The sequence below is a fragment of the Hippocampus guttulatus genome, chromosome 13 (genome assembly GCF_054856545.1).
Source record: "Hippocampus guttulatus isolate MCC_2025c chromosome 13, RoL_Hgut_1.0, whole genome shotgun sequence".
Taxonomy (NCBI): domain Eukaryota; kingdom Metazoa; phylum Chordata; class Actinopteri; order Syngnathiformes; family Syngnathidae; genus Hippocampus; species Hippocampus guttulatus.
The window spans coordinates 1381086-1402500 of NC_141273.1; the positions used below are offsets into that span (position 1 = coordinate 1381086).

The window sequence follows — 21415 nt, forward strand, 5'->3', positions numbered from 1 at the left end:
GCCTTGGCCTTGCCTCGGAAAATTTTCCCAGTCCTTGGCCTTGGCCTCGGCCTCGGAGTCAAGTCCTTGGCCTTGGCCTTGGCCTCGGGTTGCCGGTCCTTGGACACAACACTGGTGTACACACACGTTTGTTTGCATGCGCTCACCTTGAGCCTGTCGAGCGTGTCTCGCAGCGACTGCAAACGTGCCGTCTGCTCCAGAAGCTGAGCGCTCGGTGTCACTGCAACCATCAATACTCGATTATTTAACCGCAACTCGTTCAATACGTTAGTCAGCTCAACGTCATTGAAATTCAAATTAAAACTACGAGAATGACATCAGAACTGGGATTCGTATAACCTTTCCCCAAAAAATTGTACCGCCAGAATAATAAAAAGGAGACAGCTGGGTTTGTTATGCAAAAATACACAGCTTTTTGTTAGTCCCCAAATTTTTCATTTATTTTTTTTAAATACAACTTGCTGGGATAAAAAAAGAAATTACAACTTAAATATGAATAAAACATTTTTTCCAATAAATAATTGAAAAAAACTTTTCCCAAAATAAACTTTGACCCAGAGACTAATTTACTTTCCAAAAAAAACCAAAAAAAACCAGTGACAGAAAAAAATACTTGTTTTGAAAAACAAATTGACCTTTTCTCAAGCACATAGCACTTGTTCTTCGAAAAATGAAATTCCCTGATATAGTCTAAAACCTTTTTGCTGATTTTGACATTCTTGAAAAGTTGACTTTTAATTTTAATTTTTTTTAAGTAGAGCTGGAAAATAACCCCCCCCCCCCCCCGTTTTAAAAATGACTGAGTCTTGTAAAATGACGACGTCACCGAAAATAATCAATCACGTGACTTACTGGGACATTTGCCAGTGATGTCGACCACTTTGACGTTGGCGCTCATCTGCAGCAGAGTCTCCAGTAGTTGGTCCGTCTTCCTGTAGAGGGCGCCGGAGAGAGGGGCGGGCCTGTCCCCGGACGGCAGCTTGGTGACGCGCAACGGGGGCAGCGCCGCCAGCTGGCGGCGCATCTTCTCCGCCTGCGAGAGGTGGCGGGCGGCGTTCAAAAGAGCAAGCGGCCTTCTGTCGGGCCGGGCGGCCTGCGGCTTTACCTTCAGCCAGTTGTTTTGGTTCTTCAGCTGCTTGATGCAAAGTCGCTGAGCTTCAAGCTGACGCGTCAACAGCGGCGAGTCCACCACCTGGATGCCGGCACCCGACGCGCACGACAGGCTCGCTGCGGGCGGCGGCGCAGCGGGACACGCGTCAATTGTCGAACGGTAATGAGAACAACTCTTCCGATGAATGCAAAAAAAAAAAAGTAAAAAACATGGAAATATTTGGACTTGGCGGAATGAACAAATACAACTGAAGTCTGGTTAAGATGATTTTCTTGACTGATGAACAAAAAAAAAAAAGGAAAAAGAAAAAAGACTTCCTTTTGCAGTCGTATGATATTTTGGAATGAATTTTTTTTTCTCTGTAAAATCATTTAAAATCTTTTTTTCCCCTCAACGTGATTGAGGGCACACAACTCGAATAAAAAGTTCAGAAGCCTGAAAAACAGAAATGAATTGACGTGCAAAATGAAAGCGGGTGGCATGCATGTGTTGCATGTCGCTACCTTTTTGCTCCTCTGCACATTTTGCGAGAGAGATTGGGGGGGAGGAAAGAGGACAAACAATTGATGTGAAAAACTGCAGCAACACCTCAGCCACAGCAAAATTAATTAATTCATACGATTTTTTTGGGGGAGGAAAACAAACTATTTTCCGTGGCTTTCTTGATCAGGATATATTCTCTCGCCCAATCGCTTTTTTTGGGGGCGAACGTCGCCTCCTTACCCGAGAGCCCGAGCGGGCCGCTCCCCCGCGGGCTGTCGCCGGCCGTCTTAGCCTGTCCACCGAGTCGCTGCTTGAGCTCGGCCTTCTCGGCCTCCAGCTGGTCGATGTCGGCCTGCAGGGCGTCCATCGTCTCCTCGAAGTCCCTGCGGGCGGGCGGGCGGCACGGACGGAGTGAGTGAGGTGGGACGTAAGCGCGGCGCGAGCCCCCCGCTGTGACGTCAACTCACTTCTCTTTCTTTTTGAGGAGGTTGTGGGCTTCGTCAAGCAGCGTTTGGATCTTCTCCACGCGCTCGTCGGCGTCTTTGGACGAACTGTCCAGCTTCTTCTCCAGCAGGCTCAGCCGCACGTTGGCCTCGCTCAATTCTTCGCCCTGAGGGGAAAAAATAAAAATGTCAGGAGCGCGCAGATGTACACCGCCGTGTGGCAAGAAGCTGGATGACCAGAATTTGGTCAAAGTTGTTTTCTTAATGAGGAAATTTTATATTGTTTCATATTTGTTTTTTTCTTTTTTTCCATTTTCAAAATGTCTTAATTAAAAGTTTTTTTCCACATTTTTTGTCCCCAAAAAAAACCCTACAAAATTTGAGAAAGAAAAATGCATTTTATTAAAAAAAAAACGTTTTTTTTTTCCAAAGGGAAAAAAGTTTCAGTCAAGTTCTATTTTCAGGAAAACTATCATTTTTTTTCAAGAAAAAAAGATTCATTTTTAAAGAAAAAAAATTGATTTTTTTTCAAGAGAAAAATCGATGCATTTTCTGAAAGAAATTCAAGATCTTTATATTCATTCGATTTTTTTTTCAAGACAAAGATCTGGCATAAAAAAATTTTTTTTTAGTGATTTTTTTTTTTTTTTAAGCTGCACTTAATTTATTTTATTTGGGGGGGGGGGGGGGGGGGAGTCTTGACGAAATAAAAAGTAGACGCGAGTGTTTATTGTCACCTTAATCTTGAGCGATTTCTTGAGCTCCTTGATGACAGTCTCCCTGTCTTCCAGCTTCATCCCCAAACCTTCCGCGTCCGTCATTTCGGCGCGGAGCGCCGCCGCCCGCAGCTCGGCGGGAGGCGCGACCTGAAAAAAAAAAAAGTGTCTCACCGGCTCATCCCAAACAGAGAAATGTCGTCCAGTCAAGTCACCTTTGGGTGAGGCCGCTCGGCGTCGTACTCTCCCTCCTGCATGGCGGTGGCCATCTTGTTCATGGTCGCTATGACGACGCAGCACGACTGCCGCAGACACTCGTACGGGTTCGCGCCCGGATGCCCGTAAATCTGAAGGACAAAAAAAACAAAAAAAAAACAAGGCATCTCTATCCATTGAAGGAGCTCTCGTCATCTGGGAGAAGAACGTTTTTGTGGCGCGCCGGACCTGCTCGGCGGCTTTGAAGGCCACGTCCTCCAGCTTGGCGGCCGCCAGCCCCTCCTGCTCGGCCAGCGGCGGCATCATCTGCGCGCCGGCCGCCGCCACCTCTTGCAGCAGCGCCACCGCCCACGTCAGCTGCTTGCGGCACTCGCGCAGCGTCTCCGACACCTGCGAGCACACGCGCGTTGTACGACCGGCGAACAAACTCGGAGGTTCCGGACTCGCCGGCGCGGCGGCTCACCTGCGGGCCGAAGGCGAGCGCCGAGGGGATGCCGGGCGCGTCGGTGCCGGGCATGCGGCGGCGGATCTTCTTGCAGAACTGCCGCACGTCCCCGCAGGACGTCTCCAGGTCCTTGAGCAGCACGGCCAGCTGGGCCTTCTCCTGGCCGGCGTGCAGGAAGGCCCGCAGGCGGCCCGCCTCCACCCACATGCAGTCCAGCGCGCTCTGCGTGAACTACGCCACACCGACGCGGGCGCCGTCAGCGGCAGGAGAGAAGTGCCATGCGGGGTTTGTTTGTTTTTTAGGTGGGGGTCAGGTGGGGGGGGGGGGGGGTTCTCACCCGGATGTGGTCGGCCAGCTGCATGGTGCAGTCCTCGTCCTGCTCTGACAGGTGGATGCTGTACAGTTGCTGCAACGACACGATGACAAGACGACGTTGGCCGACATTCAAATTTGTTTTAAAAAATGCTGATTGCCTGTAAAGAAACGCTTGCTTTCGTGATCTTTCGTCATCAAAACCAAAAATTCAAACAATCATTACATTTGGTAATTTTACGGAAAAGGGGTCATCACATTTCAAGAAGAATTTGTGAGTTTACCCCCCACGCCCCCCAAAAAAATTGGGGGGTCAAAATTTAACAAGATTGTCTTCAACGGTTATTTTTTTAAGATAGTCTTACGCAATGAATTTGTGATTTTGGAGGGAAGTGATGACATGACAAGAATAAATGCTGATTTAAAAAAAATCCAAACTATGACAAATACAAGACATCATTTAGAAAAAAACCCCAAGAAATTCCAAAGCAGAAAAGTTGTAACAATGCGAGCACCAAATTCCCACTTGAACTTTTGCAAAAGTCAAGACGACGGAAGAATTTCAGGGGAATTTGGCAGGAAGGAGAGCGGCCGGCGTCACCTGGTAGTACTTGATGGCCTTGGTGAGCGCCTCCACGTTGACCGTCTCGTCCAGCTGGTCCTTGTGCAGCAACTGGATGAGGAAGTCCAGCGAGCGCTCGTGGACGCTCATCTCCGGGTACAGAGAGCCCATCTTCTTGTACGCCTCCACGCCGCACTCGCACAGCGATCTGAAGCACACGCGCGCACCGTTTTGGAAGCTGCTACTGTCGCAGACAACATTTGGAAGTCGCGCCTAAAACCGTCGGGAGAATACAGAAATGGAGACTTGCGCTTTCATAAAGTGCCGCAGTGCAACGACTCGGTGGTGACCGATGAGTGGGGGACATGTCACAGCATTGCTAGTGGACAAACCGGCGCAGCAAAGAAGTCAAACTCGCTTCGACTTCAATTCGATATCCGCGCGCTCTCAATTTTTGACAAAAGAAAAATTCGAGCATTTTAAAGTGCGCCTTACAGTACGAAAAAAATTGTCACTTGGCATTTGACCTTAAAACAAAAAAAAAAAAAGTTTTAAGATGATGAGAATACAATTTTGAAAAGTCAAAAAAAAAAATCATTTTAAGGTGTTAAATAATTTTTTTTCCCCTGCTCAAAACTAAAAGTGCTAATTTTACAACATAGTTTTTGAAAGTAAAAGTATTCCACGGATCAGGTCAAAATTTAGGAACAGAGGAATCGTATCTTCAGGCTAATATGAGAAAAAGAAAATATGAGAACCAGGTCATTTTTTGAAGCGGTTACGAGAATCAATTTGTACTTTTAGGAAAAGACAAAAACAAATCCCCCTCAAAGAAAGAAAAAAATTTTCGAAAGGAAAAGCCAGGCTTAAATGATGAGAAATGGGAAAAAATAAGATGTGAAAAAAAACGTCGTCATTAAAAATGCTTCACTTCAAAGTCAAACGGCGTGGCCGTCGCACTCAAGCGAAGGAAACGGATTCTCCAGCCAAGGTGGGCGAAAGCGCGCCGCCTCTCTGCCAGTTTGCCGCCACGTACCGCTCGTATTTGTGCAGGGCGGCCTGCAGCAGAGTCAGCGAGTAGACCAGCCCGCCGGCGAAACTCAGACGCTCGCCCGCCGAGCCCCGAAGTCCCGTTCGCTCGGTGCCGCTCTCCTTCAGATCAAACTTCTCCTGCGCCTGTTTGCTGATCAGCTCTGCCTACACACACACACGCACAATGAATTGATTTGAATTTTTTTTTATTCTACATGGAAATAAGTTGCAGTGTGATGATACATGACCATGAAAATATGAAAACTACATGAAAAAAATGGTGAAATATACAATGAAATGTTATCAAAATATCAACAAAATAAAAGGGGAAAATGGAAAATCTTAATGTTAATAGAATAAATTCATTAACATGTAGAACAAATAAAATACGAGGAGAACAAAATAAAAGTGTGAAGAAAAAAAAACGGCAAAGAATACATTGGAATGAAAAGATACATTTACATACATTATGAGGGGGGAAAAAGTGATTTTTCAAAACCTTATGCAAATAAATTTGGAATGATGTCAGAATAATCATTTCAATTTAGCACGAAAAAAGGCCACACTTGGCAAAACAATTTTTTTTTTGGGAAGTAGCCTCCAAATCAAATTGCGAGCGGACGGGGCGGACCTTGCAGACGAGTCTGGGGATGAGCAGCAGCACCAGGATGCAGTCGTGGTCGCCGCCGCGGCGCAGGAAGGACTCGGGCATGAACGAGGTGAGCAGGGAAACGTGCCTGTTGGCCTGCGTCACCTCCATCTTGCGCAGCTCCATCTCCATGGCCTACACGCAACATCGGCGGAAAACACACAAAACAAATTGCAACTCGCTTGCGTTGTGTCGTCGCGCACCGTCGCAACATCCGGGACACGATGCGAGTTGATTTATTGGACTCAAGCAGATTTGATCGGATTCGGGCTTGACAACCATCACGCTTTTGGAGCCAATCAGCCAGTCGGGGGGAGATCGTCGATCAGCTATCCATCCAATCTTTGGAACTTGCTTGTGTACTGTACAGTCGACCTCCACATTTTGTGGGGGATTTGGACCAGCCCGACATAAGAATAGACAAAATTTGCATATGATACCTACTGAAATGCTTTGGGGAAAAATAACTACTAAACCCAAAAAATAGATATATGATAAACATGCAATTAAAAATCTTTACAAATATTGGATTGGTTTTTTTTTTAGGTCCTACTGTAAGTACTGTGAAACCTTGCATGCGGTACGATGACGGCACAGAACGTCTTGGGAGTGAACGAGATTTTGCGGATTCGATCGATAACGGGAACAACTTGGGAACAAACGTCAACGTTGACTTGGCAGGTTGCCATAGCGACCTTAGCGTGGGCCTTGGTCTCGGCAAACTTGATCTTGAAGTCGAACATCTCGGCGGGCGGCTGCTGCTGCTGCTGCTGGAGCTCGGCGGAGGCTTCCTGCTGGCTGGTCAGCTCTCGGTTGACTTCCTGTCAGCAAAAAGACCGAATCAGGACTCGGCGGCAGACGCCGGAGGCGGGCGGACGTACAGTACGTGGCATCTCAACGTCGCGCAGGAAGTACGTGGACGCTACCTGCAGGTGTGCGGTGAGCTGGCGGTACTTGTTGATGGTCTGCTGGTAGTCGGCCACCGTCTCCTGCGCGGCCTCCACCCGCTTGTCGGCCTCTCGCACTCGCGTGCCGCTCAGGTCCAGCATCTCCCTCAGCTCCAGCTCCGTCTCGCGGGCGTTCTCCTGGAGCTCGTCGTTCATTTCGTTGATGGCCTCCTGCGGGCGTTGTGAGAGTTCACAAAATACGATGAAATGACAAAAAATGGACTGGGGAGGGGCATTTTTCAAGAAAAAAAAAAAATGAAACGGCAATGCTTACAAAACGATTTACAATGACGTTATAGCTACAGCGATGCCAAATGTATTTTTTTAGGAGGGAGCTAACACAGCCGCTGTTTTTGTGCAGGCCAAAACCGTGTCTAATCTCACAATATTGCTTTGCCGCCATTATGTGGCCAAGGAGCTATGTTGAAATGAGGGGGAGGCGCTTCATTTAGGCAGGCCTTTGCCAGCATCAGGTGGAATGTAGAGTTCATTTCAAAACTTTTTTTCCTCTTTTATTTATTTTACACTTGACACTTATTTAGTTGGGCTCCGCTGGTTTCATGACGGCTGTGTGGGCCACTAGCGGCTGTAAATAAACAAAAACTTAAGGCAATTAAAAATGTGTTTCAAATTTTTTAAAGTTAAATGAATGATCAAACTAACAATGACAAAAAAACTGACATCGATAAGCCAAAAATCTAAACGAAATAAAAACTAAAACTAACGAAAAATCTCAAAAACCTTTGCGACTGCTACTTCAGACTAAAAGCGGTCGAAATTAAAACCAGAACCAGATTGCGACAAGTTCAAGGACTGGCCAGGTCGGTGACGGTCTCCCTCAGCTCCCGGACTTTCTCCTCCAGATCCAAGTTCCTCTCCGTCAGGGTCTCCACCATCTCCTCGGCCCCCAAAGCTGCATCCACCTGATTAAAACAAAACAACAACAAAAAAAACAAACATTTAATTCGTTCCCATAATAATTTTACACATAGAAACAAAAAAAAAACACCTCTAAAGATTTTTAAAATATTGGGAAAACAAAAAATCTGGCGGTAGGCAGCGGTCAACAACAGGAAGATTATCCAGGGGGTTGTTGAATTATTTGGGAGGGGGGGGGGGGGGGGTTACTTATTTTCAGAAAACGTTCCAAAGCAACTTGGCAATGCTGCTCTTGGGCCAACGCGTGCGGGACCTGCTCTTTCAGCTCGTCGACGGTCTTCTCGGCCGCCGACATTTCTTCTTGCAGCTTCTCCTTGTGGCCCCTCAACGCGTCCAGCTCCACGTTCTTCTTCTCCATCTGCTTCTGCAGCTTCACGTGCTCCTGCTTCTCCGACGCCGACAGGTCTCGCATCCTGAAGGGCAGGAGGAAGTCGTGACGCCATTTGGATTTTTCAAAGAAGGGGGAAAAATAAGGTTGACTCTTAGAAGAAGAAGGTTAATTTCTTTTTTTTTTTCCACAGGAATAAAGAAAATCACAAATCGTTCAAGAATTACGTTTTTTTTTTTAAAGCTGTGAGCAAGAAGGGGATCAGGAAGTGACATCATTCGCACCTGACCAGAGCTTCCTTCAATCTGCTGTTTTGCTCCTCCAGCTGTTTGACGTGATAACTGGACGCAGCGCCGTCAGAACCTGACGGGAACGCGCCCCAAAAAAATGTCAACATTTTTTTTCCCCCCGTCCCTCCCCCACATTGGAGCTTTCGTCACCACACCTTTCTCCTCGATCTCGTGCTTGAGGATCTCCAGGTCCACGGTGAGCTCCTCCACCTTCTCCTTCAGGGTGTCCACCTCCAGCTGCAGGGACTCGGCGCGCTCCTCGGCCATCTCCTTGTCCAGCGTGGCCATCTCGATAGCGTCGGCCGTGTCCGACATCTCCTCCACGTAGTGCTCCTTGGCCTCCAGGGCTTCCTTGGCCTCCTGCCGGCAGCCGCGTCACGTCACATCACATTGCCCGTCCCGCTGTTGCCCCCGCCCCCCCTCCCTCCATACCCGTTTGGCCTCCTTGAGTTGCTTCTGCAGCTCGGCCTGCTGCTCCTGCATCTTGGTCCTCCACTCCTGCAGCTGCTCCAGTTGGATTTTGTGCTTCTCCAGCTCCTTCAGCTTGGACTTGTCCTCGGTGCGCTTCACCTTCAGCGTCTCCAGCTTCTCCTCCAGGTCCTTCACCTGAGCGCGCAGAGCCTCCTCCTCCTGAAACACGCCAAATCGGAGTCGCGCTCCTCCAGAAAACGGCTTCAATATTACCGTGACAGTTCATACAATCAAAAATATATATTCAGTTTTCAAAATTTGGGAAAGCGTGTTTTAGAGCGAGGACGGGCAGCCATGCTTGGGGCCCCACAGCAGTCGTTTTGTGCATGTTAAGACAATTCACACAGCGGCGCTGAGGAAAAACGTGCGCGTCAAGTTTGCCAGATGCCGAACTAAATGTGCATTTTTCGCAGTCACACCTTCGACGGGCTGTTGAAACTGACAAACAACACTTTCCGTGCCAGCGGGTCATGTCAACGCACCTGTGTTGCTATGGCGATTTCCTCCTGAGGTGGGGGGGCGAAACAATAGTTAGGCAGAGGCCAACTTGAAACACCAAATAGGAGGAAACCCTCAAAACACTTTTCCAATTCACACGAATTACCCAGCCTGGAAATGGTACAGTTGGGGATTTAACTGACTTTTTCTTTGCACCATTTTTTTTGCCACACTCATCTATGACTGTTGTTGACACTCTGGCGTCAGTACACGCGGGGGTCACTCGTCAGTTGACTTTTTCACATGGACGTCGATGAGGGATGCCGAAAAATGAGACAAGGGCAAAAAAAAAAAAAAAAAAAAGTTTTTTGTTGTGGTTCTCAAAATTTTGTTGTGGCTCTCAAAAACATGAAGAGTAAACACAGCGGTAAAAAAAAATGTTTTTAAAAAAACAAAATAGCTCATCCGAAAGTATTAATTGGAATTTTATGATTTGCAAAATCAAATCTGAAAGTCATTTCTTTTGAAGGGGAATGTCAGATGAGTTTAAAATCACCAAATGGTTTGGGTTGATTCAATAAAGGGGATTGTAAATTTTTTTAAAACATTTGGGCTGGGGGCGGAGCATAAATTATTTGCACATTTTTCCTATTTGCGACAAGGTTGGTCCCAAACCCCCGCACATAGTGAGTGTTGACCGCAATTAACAAATGACATTTTCTTCACTCTACAGTTTTTTTTTGGGGGGGGGGGGGGTTGTTTTGTTTTTTGAACTACAGAAAAAAACTGTCGCAGTACTGTTTGGTGACATGCTATTTGTCCCACGCGAAACACGGACCAGAGGAAGCAAAGGAGAGAGTTGTCGTTCAAAGTGCTGACTGAGTCTTGTTTCAAGCATCTCAAACAGACCTTGCTGGGCACGGGCGGCGGCGGGTTCCCGGGCGAGTGCAGACTTGGGATGACCGGGGCGGCAAGCGGCGTCTGGGCGGGGGTGCTGGCCTCGCTGCTGCTCATCTCGCCGGCCGAGGCCGAAGCCGAGGCCGAGCCGGACGGCGGCCCCTTGCCTGCGGAACGGCTCGGCTGCTGAAGGAAAAAGCAGCGGCATATGGCGCAGATCAAGCAACATTGTCCTTCCGAGAACACGATTCAAACGCGTCGAATGAGCTTCGATCCACTTTGCAGCTTCAAACCACAACAATGCGGTGGTGCGCAAAGTATGGCACAGAGGCCACATACTGGCCACTCTGGTCTTTAATTTGGCCCGCTGTCATTAATTCCTTGCATTTTTGTGGATCACGATTAGCAAATTATTATTATTTTTTGCCGTTTTGTTTGCCGAACCATCAATAAAACAGAAATATAAAACTATTCCTGATTCTCCGACTTTTTTAACTCATTCACTCCCAAAGACGTTTTTAAACGTCTTTTCAGACTTGATCCAGAATTGGCTGGTAGTGAATGAGTTAATTATTTATTTTCTGACGCCACAAGATGGCGCCAAAGCACGGTTTATAGGAAAGTAGTTATTAGTGTCAAGGAAGTGAGATCAAGTGACCTCAACTCCATGAGTTTCCATCTTCTTGATGACCGTATTTCTTGACTTTGCTTTCAAATGTATTTAAGTCTCGTTCGCGAATGCTCTTCAACGTTCGACTTTTAATTTTGCGAAACACATTGAGTTACCTTGTGCGCGAAATGCGGGGATCACTGTTTTCAAATGTCATTTCTTCAATAAGGTGAATTATAATTCAACATGTGCATATTCCTCAGATATTAGTTAGCTTTTGCTAAATCGTGTCAACAAACGACTTGGCTTTAAAAATCAAATGTGACCCTTGAGCACAAACGTTTGACCCCCCCCCCCCCCCCCCCCCCCGCACCAGAGCTAAGTTGGTAGGAACGGGAAGCCCCGAGGAAGTTGCAAGCGGGCTCACCTTGGGCCTTCTGGCCGCGGTCTGAGGAGGAAGAAGGCGCAGGAGGAGGAACATGAGGGCAGGGAAGGGAAGGGAAGGGCCAGGAAACAAACAGGCAGGTTTAGTCATTGAAGACAAGGCATTGAAGGCGCTCTGATCTCCGACGAGTTTGCAAGAGCGTAAACGGGAGGAAGGCTCGGGCGACACACTCGAGAGCGAAACGAGGCGACCCGTGCGGCACCTAATGCCAACCGAACCGCGACCTCCGATGTCCGATCGCAATACGGCGGAGCCACCGCCTCAGTCAGTCAACAGAGTTGGAATGACGCATTCCAACACAGCATACGTTTTGCTCAGGTCACAAAGCATCCATCCGCTCTGCCGAACTGCCCCCAAACGACAACGTGACTGGCACCGCTGCCGCCGCCAGTGACCCGAATGACTTCATTGTGCGGTCCAGTTGGCCGAGAACGCAACAGAACCAAAAGACAAGCCCCGCATGACACGGCAAGCTGAACAAGCTTTTTGTTTGTATTTGTGCTGCTGGTTATTCTCTGCTTCGCCGCTGCCTCCATTTCGGTCGTATTTTGGATTTTTGGGGAGGCTGATCCTGATTTTTGGCAGGAAAAAAAAAAAATCCTCTCGTTAGCTGTCGGACGGCAACGGCCGCGTTTGCAGGAGGCCGTCGACCACATTTAAATGCGCCGCCTGTCACGGGAATATGCGAAGTACTTTGGAGGAAGTCGGATCATGTTCTGCGGCACAACCGACGATGACGTCACTTCTGTCGAGAATTGGCGCCATGCGAATCAAATTGAATTCAGCTCAATGGAGTTAAAGCGGAAAGCAGGAATAAGAAAAGGGGATTTTCATTATTCTCTCTCTTTTTTTGGGGGGGGGGGTGAATTAATCTCCGAATGTATGAAACTTTCCACATCACGCCGACTTGCTCTCCTTTCACCCGTCGCGTTGGACGCTTTATTGGATTACAGTGAGACCATTCAGAGGAATTTAGCCTGACCCAACGGCGCCGGCAAATAAGCGGTGACAGCGTCTTAAGCCCGAACGCTGTGCCTCCGCACACTACAACGAATCTGACCAAAAAAAAAATAATAATAATAATAAAATGAAAAAAAAGTGAGCATGACCAAGCAGGAAAAAAAAAAAGCGCCGGCATAAACACCAATACGAGATGACCGAGCGGCGTGCGAGCGTCAAGACGGCGGACTGTACCTTTCGAGGAGCCGGCGTCTGCCTCATCATATTTGCGAGAGGAGAGGACGACACACAGAGACAAACAAGACAGGGAGAGACCAAGCGTTCAGGATAGACGGACAAACGGACAGACAGAAAGAGGCGGGCAGGCGGACGCTTCGGCGGGCTGCAGCGGTGCAAATGGCCGCGGCGGTGTTTCTCCCAGCCTCCCCGTCCTCGTCCTCGTCCCCCTCCTAATCCCAGCGCCTCACCAGCATTCTGACATCTCGGCGCCTCGCCTCCGTTAACCCCCCCACCCCCCTCCTCCCGACCAGCCCTCTCATCCAATGCCCTGCTCCCGCATTACATCACTGCGTGCCTTCTCCCCTCCCTGCCTTTTCAACCACTCATCGTCACGGCGACCACACCGGGGGGAGAAGGGTTATCTGTTAACCGCTCGGGGAGGGGGGGGGGGGGGGTTGGCGATGCAAGGAGACAATGTAAAAAAAAAAAACACGCAGCTGGGAGGATCAAGCGGAAAAATGAGCCGCACCATTATGGATGCGAGGCTCCCCCCGGCCCCGTCTCCTAGCAACGCTAAAAGCTGCTGCAGCTACAAGTGATCTCCGATGTAAAGTGCAAGGTTTAGGATGTGGGGTTAAAAAAAAAAAATAATAATAATCAATGTGCTCTAATGATGGCTCCAAGAAAAAAATGTAAATGTTTAAAGATATTGCCCAATTTTTTAAAAATACGATGGCAACCCTATATTTATTTAATTTTTAAATATTTTTAAAAATATGTATGTACGTGCAAAAGTTCATACATTTTTTTTGAAATACACAAAAACAACTTATCTTCTTTCATCTGAAAAGGAATTAGGTGGCAATTTTGCCCGTTGGGCAGACTTGCTTTTTCCCCTTGCTTATTCCCCCGTTTGCTTGACAATAGCAGCAAGTCGTCTCGATGACTGCCCGTCATCCACGTTGCGATTTACCCAGCGGGGGGGGGGACTCGATACGCCCCGCACGCCGCGCTCATCTTCTGACAGGAAGTTGTTTAATATTCCAACAAAACACATTTTCCCGTGGCTGAGCGGTGATGGCGTCGCCTACAAACTTGCCGTAACCCTGCGGACTTTGTTTTGTCTCGTTCTTTGGGCCTGGGTGACCCACGCCCCCCCCCCCCCCCCCCCGGCACATGACAGTATTTTGGGTTTGGCAGCTGATAGGAGCATCATCATCCTCGCCGGAATTAATCCTCTTAGAGTTCGCTCGCTCACGCTGCGAGAAGGAGATTAGCAGAGCTGAGGGGGATATGATCACCGCTCTGGACTGCCGTGGCTTTTTAGCAAAGAAAACGGCAAGCGGAATCATCACGGAATGCCGGCGCGGCCGACGTATGCTTCTTTAACGCCGCACTCCGACCAGTTACATCGGGAGTCGGGCCCGACCCATATGGCTTTTTTTTTTCCGGCCATTTTTTAAAAACTTGTATTGAAGGATTGATTCAATCGAATTTAATTCATAAAAATGAAGATGAAACATATTTTAGCTTTGCCACCCTACAGGATATCATCTTTTCTCTCCTCATGTCATCATATTATTCCTGTAGCGTGATATCGTCATACTAATACCATATCGTCTGCTCGGCTAAACTGCACTTTTTTTAATAATTTAAAAAAAAAAAAAAAAAAAGCAAACAAACAAGCTGACAAAGACAACCGAAAGGCAAGCCAGAGCCGAGAGCATGGTCGCGTGACAGGAAGCGGCGGCCGCGCCCACTTCCTGTCCTTTGGATGAGAGCGGTGCCTTTTCTGCGCTATGCTTGCTTGCCACTGTTACCACGACGCTTAAGATGGTGCCGCGAGGCCAGGGAAACATGCCGCACCTTTTTGGCCTTGACTCCTCGCTGCGTAGTGGAAGGAAGGAAGGAAGGAAGGAAGGAAGGAAGGAAGGAAGGAAGGAAGGAAGGAAGGAAGGAAGGAAGGAAGGAAGGAAGTGGTGGAGGATGAGGGGTTACAGTCACGCTGGTCAGTGGCATGCCGGAGGAAATGAGGAAGGAACAGACACGGGTCGCGTCTGCGCCTGGCGCACACATGCATCTCGCTGCCAGTTAAGATGTCACGAAATGCACACTGGGAAAAAAAAAGATCTGTTGGATTGACATCAAGAAAATATGGACATTGGTTGCACACATGAACACGAGGTTTCGCCAACACCAAATAAAATCCTATTCATTTGTGTGACCAATGGCCAGACTTTTTTTTTTTGGCGGGTGTCAAATGCAACAGACTTTTTTTCAGTGTGGGTTTAAATCCATTTTAGATGGCATTGAATTTCGTGTGTCTGCCCTCCTCTGTTTGAGTACTCCTTTTGTGAACCAAAACATTCATGCACAACTGAAGTAATTAAAAAAAAAATCCATCCACGCATTCATATTTTTAAGGATTTTTTTGATGCAATAAAATGCCTTAATCAAAGTGTGGTACACGGCCACTCTTTTATGGCAAGCAAAAGAATCACAGAAAAAAAATTTCATATCCTGTAACCTATAAGACTTGTTTTGTGCATGAAGAGTAGATTTTTACAGTAAATTGGAGGCACGCACAGGGCATGAGCTGCGATTGAAGATTAATATACCAAGAAGTGAACTTTAACCAGAGTTGAAAGTGTTTTTCTTTCATGCAAACATGATGTTGAGAAGAAAGGCCAGAAATGTCATCATGGCTGGTTAGAGCTCCCTCTGCTGGCCGACTGCCTCTCAACAATGTATCCTTCGGAGAATGAATCATCCAAACAAAACTGAGATACCGTTAAATAATGGTACCTCACGAAAGTGAGCACGCCGAGAATTATAAAATCAACCTCCCACAAGAAGACGGCTACCATTCACCAATCGGGATTTTAAAAAAATAAAAAATGAAAGTAAAATGGGAAGGTGTGCATTTGTATTTTTATAAGACGAAGAGACAATTAAGACCAGGATGATGAGAGGTACGTGAGAAATTATTCATTTTGTAATGGTGAATCCTGTTTAAGTGACACCTTTTTTATTTTTTGGGGTTGTTTTTATTTAATATCTTCATACATCCTCCAGATATGACTCACCAGTTTGGTGGACTTTGATGTGTCCTGGATGTCTGTGGAAATTAGAGGAAGAGGGATGTTAAAGATCCCGGTGCAAACAACAATGATATTTAAAAAAAAGAAAAAAAAAAGACCAGGTGAAGAGTTGTGTCATAAAAGAGAAAGGTCAAGATGGCTGCCAGAGTGTTACCTCGCTTGAGCACCTTGGTGGCGCTGGGCTCGGGCGTCTCTGGGGACGTGGTGTCAGCGCCGTCGTCCACCAGTTGAATCTGAAACCAAAAGCAAACATCAATAAATTGAACAGAGGGAGCTTTTTTGACAGACTTTTTAATAGATACATCCTTGTGGAAGTCGGTGGGTTTTTTCTATTTTTTAAACCCCTCGATTATATTGATTGAATTTTGGTTTAAAACAAAAAAATGTAAGTAACATTTATGATTTAGTAATTAAAAGTGCCAATTAAATACGTTTTAATCACTAAAAGTCAACATTTTAATCCCGTTTTTTAAAAACAATTATATTCACTTTAAATAATGTAAATCAAGTTCAAATTAATAGTAACAGTAATGAATAATAATCAAAGGTATTCTTACAAAATTCTTCCAGCAGAAACATGTCATAATTATTTACGTTCCCAGTGAAACCAGTGGAAAAAAACCCCAAAACAAAACATTAAAATATATTTCGAACATTTAGGTAGTCCGTATAAATATTTCACGTTGCCCAAATGAGTGCTTCTGGTGCCTTCCAAAGTCAAAACATGCTCTGGGTAGGAAAAACATACTGTGTTTTTGTCCAAAACAAAAAGGGCAACAGGTGGAAGCAGAAGAAAATATTCTCACTGAGCCAACAGACTCACTCCCACTTTGATTATTATAAGTGGTAGTTAGTTATCACTACTTTTTTTTTTTTTCCTAATGTGCAATTCAGTAGCCTTGAGACTGCCGGCCCCCCCCGTGTCGACAGCGGTACCTGCGACTGTCTGACAAAAATGCCGTGGCCGTCGTCGCAGGTGAAGTAGCGCTTGCCCTGCACGGTGCCGTCGTTCTTGCCCTTGGCCTCGCCCAGGATGACGCCCACCCATTTGCCCGAGGCGAAGAGGGTGGTCCCGATGTAGGCCACCGTGCCGCGCTGGCCCTTGCCGATCACCTCCACCAGGGAGCCCACCTTGGGGGGCCGCCCACCGCCGCCGCCGCCGTCGCCGTCCGAGCTCATTCTGGGGCTGCTGGCCGTCTGTGTGGGAGAGGCGGCGCACACAGTTTCAAAACAAACCAACCAAAAAAAATACCTTCGATGGGCATATTAAGTAAGAATCATGAATACTTCAGCAAAGAGCATTTAATTCCACCTTACACGGGCTTCTTTATCGAACAGGCATGTACTGTATTTTGCGACGCCAAATCAGCTACATTGGCGATATTTCCAAGTCATTTATAAGTCCATTAGAATTTTTTTGTTGGGGGGGGGGGGGGTGTTTTGAAAGGAAATCCAAATTAAAAAGAGAATGATCTTGAACTGTTCAGCTTTGTTTGTTAAAATAATGTCGTGGTCTCAACTCGGCGGTCTTGAGCACACGACGTGTGACGATATGGGAACTAGCTTAAAGATGCTACGTATGCTAGGCTATGCTACGCTATGATGTGATGTGATGTGCCATGGTATGACTTGCTGCTAAAGATCTGAGAAAAAAAATGTGACTTCAACTCTTAAATGTGTTTTTGGAGGCAACGCAACTCCACCCTTAGGGATACAAATGAGAGCAAGTGTCCTTTTCAGGCCGCCGGACGGACCACACGGGACCACGTGCGGAGGGTCCCATCAGACTCCCACTTGGTTAAAATAGGTGACGTCGCCCAAGCGGGAAATAATGCCGCGTGCGGCCGCGAGAGCGCTGGTGACTCAGCAGTTTATTATTACCCTCCCGCCTCTGACTGTCTTTCAAATACGAGCAGGCCCTCTGCTGCTGCACAACCAAAACGCAAGGTTGAGAGACAGCAGAGCCGTAAAGTAGAAACGGTTTTATTTCTGTTCCAGCCTCATACAAAAATCACAATATGGGAAAAAAAATTCTTCATGAAATGTTTGCAAATCTATAATTGAAAGACTCCAGAAACCTCATGTTCAAAAGAATTTGAAGCCTTTCAATACTTCTTTGATGCAATTCACAGGGCTTCGCTTTTACAGTCTTCAGAATACTTTTCGTGGTGCACAGTGAGCACTGATGAGTACAACGTCCACCACATCCTCGTTGAGAAACAGCCGTTGCTAAACTTCATCTTGAGATTAAATCCACCTTACACACGCACACATAAAAACGGAATACAAAGCATAAAGACTGTTTTGTTGTGTGTCAATACCTTGGGGAATGTTAATAAAGACAAAACCACGACGGCTAAGGAATGGCCGAGCATAAGCCGGTAGACGCACAAGTAAAAGCGTCACAGTAAGCTATAAATGGATTTCAACATTTGAAAATACATCTAAACTTGGTTGTCGTTTCCCTATTTGAAACTTTCAGGATGACGAGGATAGCTGAATTATTTAATATCACTGACACCGACACCAAGCGGCGATACCACGAGTACTTTTGATACATTCAACTTCCCCCCCAAACCACAATGAGAGACGATTTTTAAAAAAAGAAGACGTATATAATCCAATACAGCAATTTTACTCTTTGTTGACATCTTTCATTTCTAATTTCTAGTTCCTGATCATAAAATGGCCACAAGAGGGCGGCCGATACTGGTAATAGCCGCCGTTGAGAGTACCGATACCTCGAAATTAGCCTGATATCTGCACCGATACCAATATTTGACATCAGTACTTGGCCATCCCCAAACAGGCAGGAGACATGCTTAAAAACATGAAAAGGTCATAAAAGAGAAACGCGGCCAGTGACGTCATCACTCGGGTGGCACGTGATGTGCGCCGACAGACAGGAAGTCCTCAGGGAAAAAAAAAACACACCTGGCGTACGAACGGTCTTGACCACCTGACTTCAAAGTGGAAACAAAGAAATGGTGTCACACACTCACCCGGCTGAACGTGCTCCTCCTGGTTTGTGACATGTTCCCCGAGTCCGCTACCCCCTCAGAAACGCAAAAAACGATACGAGGCGGCTAGCGCGCCAGTGGCACTTGTTCACTCTTCACGTCTCCAAAGTAAATGCAGAGGTTGGAAGCGCGACAGAGCGCATCATCGGCGTGTGGTGCTGTGGGTGTGTGATGGGAGAGAGAAAGGGAGGGCGGTAGGGCTCCAAAAAAGGTGCTGGGTCCTAAAGCTCACAGTTTGGCACCCCTTTCGCACTGCCTGTGCAGCTTTTTGTAGACAAAAGGCGCGTTTACTGACCGTGAATGCTTGAACACTCATTTGTGGAACATGGGTTCATGATTGCGTACATGTTAGATGGATTGTACCCTTCTCCGTTTTCAGTTCCTTGCCGCCATCTTGTGGCATCTACTAGCAATTACAAGACTTTATTTTGTTTGGATTTTTCCCACTGCTGTTATTGATCTTATTATTATCATTCTTGTTATCATAGCAGGAGTTATACAGTACTGACGTTATTCGCAAGGCATCGCGACGTCATCCTAACCACATGAGGCGCAACAAATAATCTCTTAACAATTAATCATGTATTATTTTAACAGCTATTTGATTCCAATAGCACTGCTATTGATACCACTGCGCAGACGTTTGCCATTAAACGGCGTGTTTACGCCACAGCCCTGATTTCGATTGGAAGGTGCAAATTTCTTCCAGACTTATGAATCAATGGCCATGTCTATCCCAACTACAACCTGTTCTTGGACATCCTGACTTGGTCCGCGTGTGGACTGCGCTCACATTTGAAACGGCCACGACATACAACGGCACTTCCAGCAGATAAAGTACTGGAAAACGGGTGTTTGGTAGTGCGGGTTGATTCCATCCAGGGGACAAAAGGCTGACGTGATGCGCATCAAACAAAGCCCGGATTAACTTGATTGCACACCCCGGCCTTTTTGTATTGTCATCCCTCTGCAGTGGGTGCAAGGTCCAGTTTGCAGCGCGCACAAATTTGGTCCTCACAGGCAGCTGAGTCACAGCTTGAGCATTTGAGCACAATGATGTGCTAAGGAGCCACCATTTTGGATCCATCAACATCCAAGGACTCCTGTCCAACTTTCGAGTGGTTCCTCGATTCACTGGCCACACCGTTCTTCAGTTTACTGTGCATGCGTAACAGTCCTGGGAGATTTGTTTGTATTATTACTATTAATTTAGCTGCTTTCCCTACAATTGGTCAATTCAAATCTAGGGACTCATTTTTTATTTTACTGGTTATTAACGTATCTAAAACACACAGGTTTTGCTCCCAGTTGTCATGGTAATGAAATCCAGAGTCATCATTGACCAAGCAGGATATCGGTCTGGGAGCACATTTGCCTGCTTGCATGAAAACAGGACAGACAGCACGCTTCAAAAACTGCTCAGTTCAGCAAGACAAAAAAATAGGGGGTGTAAAGCATTCTATAATTGTTTATTCTTGTGTATTGTGACTGCATTTGCCACACACACCAAATAATTCATTAATATGCATACTTTAGGTCAAGCGGGTCTGTCTTGCACTCCTCTCAGACAAAAATAATCTGGCTTGTTAAAAATGTGTTTTCTGGTCTATTTTTAGATATGATGTACAGTGGAATCTCCTCCATCGCCTCATTTTCAGTGTGATGGTTTTCATGCAGTGCTTTGATGTATCACGCATATGACAAAGTTGCATCCAATTTGTAATTTCGAACAACATGATAGGTTGCTAAAATTTGTCGCCTAACTTTGAACATGGGGAGATGCAGGACACACGTCCAACGGGATAAGCTAGTTGTCTGCTGCCAGTGATGGTGCGGGAATCTCCAGGTGCCAACCAAACATGAGGCAGACTGGGGTAGCACTGCAAAGATGGTTTTTATGGCACACGTAGTCGTTCCCAATGCCGATCATCGTCCTTTTCTTTGCTCTTACTTATCCCTAGAGAGCCGCACACCACTTTGCACAGGCATTCAGTCACCGAGAGGCCATTGTAACAATGGAGAACGTGAACCATTTTTGCCCGCTTTTTGAAGCCTTTAAAAATGCCATCACTTCTTTAAGTCTGAACAGACTGACCATAATTAAACACCGTTTCGTTCTTTTATTCCATCAGACATTGATGATGGTGGAAAACAATTGTGTTGTCACGTCCCAACATAATGGCTCCTTTTGTCCATAATGTGAGTGGTGACTGGCTTGTTCATCACGCAACGTCTAAATGTGACATTTGGCGCCATCTTGTGGTTGCAACTACTTGCATATGACACAAATTAGCATCATATTGGGGATACACTTGTCACATAAGGCAATTAAAGAGTCGTTTCATGACTGGAGAACAAATTTCGTCACAAAAAAAACGTAATTCATCATATCTAAAGATGATGGAAACCAACCTCGTGAATGAAACGTAATCTATATTTTTCGCTGTTAATGATCGACACTCAAAAGTAACATCGGCCGCGCTGTTACGACAGAAATGAGCTAGCTGGCGATTGTGGGGTTTACGTGTATGATTTGGATGATTCTTGAATTTATCCAAGGCGTGTTTTGGCGTTGGCGGCTGTCCCGAGACGGACACTCCCTCGGCTAACTCGTTAGCCTCAGTTAGCGTCCCCTTGAAAACCGAACGCACGCACACAATATGGGTCCAAACGGCTCGCGTTGCGTCTTTACGAGGCCGAATAGTGTTTCGCACGCGAAGCGTACCTGGCTTTATCCGAAAATGTCGCCAGCTGCTCGGCTTGGGCCACTCGCGTCCATCC

The 21415-nt window shown here is 46.6% G+C and overlaps 1 protein-coding gene across 9 annotated transcripts in view; it reads right to left on the minus strand.

Moving 5' to 3' along the window:
* Positions 1-21415, minus strand: part of LOC147195682 (dynactin subunit 1-like) — a 26615-nt gene that overhangs the window by 5005 nt on the left and 195 nt on the right. Inside the window, exons 1-28 of one of the 9 annotated variants that reach the window (XM_086126481.1) lie at positions 21360-21415; positions 16551-16811; positions 15769-15847; positions 15600-15631; positions 14380-14400; positions 12529-12546; positions 11317-11337; positions 10292-10465; positions 8906-9103; positions 8629-8833; positions 8468-8546; positions 8109-8268; positions 7735-7839; positions 6896-7087; positions 6665-6790; positions 5952-6104; positions 5325-5485; positions 4328-4496; positions 3752-3820; positions 3433-3645; positions 3198-3359; positions 2969-3100; positions 2775-2903; positions 2062-2204; positions 1835-1977; positions 1106-1227; positions 853-1033; positions 147-220 (exon numbers count right to left, since the gene is read on the minus strand). The exon at positions 21360-21415 is cut by the window's right edge and continues 195 nt beyond it. In XM_086126481.1, coding sequence (XP_085982607.1) covers positions 147-220; positions 853-1033; positions 1106-1227; positions 1835-1977; positions 2062-2204; positions 2775-2903; positions 2969-3100; positions 3198-3359; positions 3433-3645; positions 3752-3820; positions 4328-4496; positions 5325-5485; positions 5952-6104; positions 6665-6790; positions 6896-7087; positions 7735-7839; positions 8109-8268; positions 8468-8546; positions 8629-8833; positions 8906-9103; positions 10292-10465; positions 11317-11337; positions 12529-12546; positions 14380-14400; positions 15600-15631; positions 15769-15847; positions 16551-16793 — 3504 coding nt within the window. In that variant the 5' untranslated portion in view covers positions 16794-16811; positions 21360-21415. The other 8 variants (XM_086126475.1, XM_086126474.1, XM_086126477.1 and 5 more) reach the window with 8 other exon arrangements.